Source organism: Vigna angularis, chromosome 7 (genome assembly GCF_016808095.1).
Source record: "Vigna angularis cultivar LongXiaoDou No.4 chromosome 7, ASM1680809v1, whole genome shotgun sequence".
NCBI lineage: Eukaryota > Viridiplantae > Streptophyta > Magnoliopsida > Fabales > Fabaceae > Vigna > Vigna angularis.
Window position 1 is genome coordinate 30,395,231 of NC_068976.1, and position 2,269 is coordinate 30,397,499.

A 2,269-nucleotide genomic window follows, 5' to 3' on the forward strand; every position below is an offset into this window, starting at 1 on the left:
GAAACTTTCAACATCTAATATTTATAAATATCTACAAATATAAAAATAGTTACTAATAAAAAAAATTTAGTGTGATCGATTTTTTTTAAATTGAATGTAATTAATCCTTAATTAACAATTGTGTGGTTAACTCATTATTTGGTAGGAATGAATATGCAACGGGAAACTTGTATTAATCTGTACTTGTAGTTAGATTAATTATATTTATTTCCCAAATTCATGCACCTGCTTTTGCACAATTCTAATAATCCACTAGATATCGATAACGAACCACGGTACTAGGGCATAAACACATGTCTGTCTTTATATACGTATGCGTGAGATCAAGTTTAACCATTATAGAAATATCTGCATTACTAGCTCGCTTTTTGCTGCATATAAATGATTATCTGAATGAAGTTTTTCCACAACCACTATTCCTGTTGTAGAACTTACTATTATGAGTATCTTCTTTGGCTTTGAGCATCTCCTTTCTTTTTCTCTATAGCTCCATGCATATAACTCAAACATTTTCTTCAACACAAAGTAAGTTTCATTGAATATGGCATTCAAGAAGTTCATAATCAGAAGCTACGAGGGTCACTCTGATAGAGCTAAGGTAGAAGATCTTGAAAGAAGATGCAAGGTAGGACCATCAGAAAGCGTGTTAGACACTATGGGTGACCCCATGTGTAGGATTCGAAACAGTCCCATCTACATAATGCTGGTATATATACTGTACAATACCATACCATTAAAACAAATATATACTTAATTAATTTTTCATCATCTCCCTCACCCTTCTCCCTTTATTTATAAGAATATTTTTCTATGGTCCTTTTATACATCACTTATTGGTTAATTTGGTGTTAGGTGGCAGAGATGGAGAATGAACTGGTTGGTGTCATTCAAGGCTTAATAAAAATGGTGACAGTTCATACTCATCCTCCAAAGGATATGGCAAAACTGGGGTATGTCTTAGGCCTCAGAGTTTCTCCTCACAGCAGAAGAAATGGCGTTGGCTCAAGTCTCGTGCAAAGACTAGAAGAATGGTTCACATCCAATGATGTGGAATATGCATACATGGCCACAGAGAAAGAAAACCACGCCTCAATGAACCTCTTCATGGAGAAGTTTTGCTACACCAAGTTTAGAACTCCAACTATACTCATAAACCCAGTGAATAGTCATCTGTTTGAAATTTCATCAGACATTGAGATAGCTATGGTCAAGGTTGAAGAGGCTGAATCCCTTTATAGAAGATTCATGGGATCCACTGAGTTCTTCCCTAGTGACATAGAGAATATACTAAGGAACAAGCTCAACCTGGGAACTTGGGTGGCTTATTTCAAAGGGGATAGTGATTTTTGTTTAGATGGAAAAGTTCCCAATAGTTGGGCTATGGTTAGTGTTTGGAACTGTGGGGAAATCTTCAAGCTGAAGATAGGAAAAGCACCTTTGTCTTGCATGTTATTCACAAAGAGCTGGAGCTTGATTGGTAGAATGTTCCCATGCATGAAATTGCCAACCTTGCCCAATTTCTTTAGCCCTTTTGGGTTCTACTTCATGTATGGCCTGTACCAAGAAGGGCCATTGTCTGGAAAGTTGGTTAGGGCATTGTGCAAGTTTGTGCATAACATGGCTTCTAGGAGTGAACAGTGCAAGATCATTGTGACAGAAATTGGAGGAAAAGATGATCTGATTCATCATATTCCACATTGGAAATTGCTTTCATGCGAGGACTTGTGGTGCATAAAGGCTTTGAACAATGAAGGAACTAACAAGTTTCATGAATTGAGCAACACTCAGCCACCAACAACTCTCTTTGTAGATCCACGAGAAGTCTAAACTGTATGTTCTCATAGATATAAACATATCTTCACTGGTTTACTTCATCTTTTTTTTTTCTTTATTCCTCAAGCTATTCATGCACTGTAATTTTGAGATGTACCAAATTAACAAAATAGGAGAGGCCTAAAGAAAGCTTCAAATGCAGACCATGAATATATATATATATATATATATATATATATATATATATATATATATATATATATATATATATATATATATATATATATATATATATATATATATTATATAAAGTAGTATTTTTGTTAAAATAAGATACTGAATTGTTTATATAAAGAAAAAAAAAAGTCTTGCGAAACAAAGTTGATATTGACATATAAGTAATTCGGCATTTGTGTTTATTTTTAATTACCAAAATACAGAATGTTTGATCTTATATTTAAGAAAGAAACAACACTACTGAAATAAAACTATACTT

General features: G+C 33.7%; 1 protein-coding gene across 1 annotated transcript; it reads left to right on the forward strand.

The window, feature by feature from the left end:
- Positions 1-430: 430 nt before the first annotated feature.
- On the forward strand, positions 431-1,943 carry LOC108337934 (probable N-acetyltransferase HLS1-like). The gene is made up of 2 exons (XM_017574515.2): positions 431-706; positions 853-1,943. The coding sequence occupies exons 1-2, from the start codon at positions 542-544 to the stop codon at positions 1,825-1,827; spliced, it is 1,140 nt and encodes a 379-aa protein (XP_017430004.1). The 5' UTR covers positions 431-541; the 3' UTR covers positions 1,828-1,943.
- The last annotated feature ends 326 nt before the right edge of the window (positions 1,944-2,269 follow it).

Bases quoted from the DNA above. Each gene is read 5' to 3' on its own strand.
- LOC108337934 (XM_017574515.2), top strand. From the start codon at position 542: ATGGCATTCAAGAAGTTCATAATCAGAAGCTACGAGGGTCACTCTGAT. The intron at 707-852 runs GTATATATACTG...ATTTGGTGTTAG, and splicing joins GTCCCATCTACATAATGCTG to GTGGCAGAGATGGAGAATGA.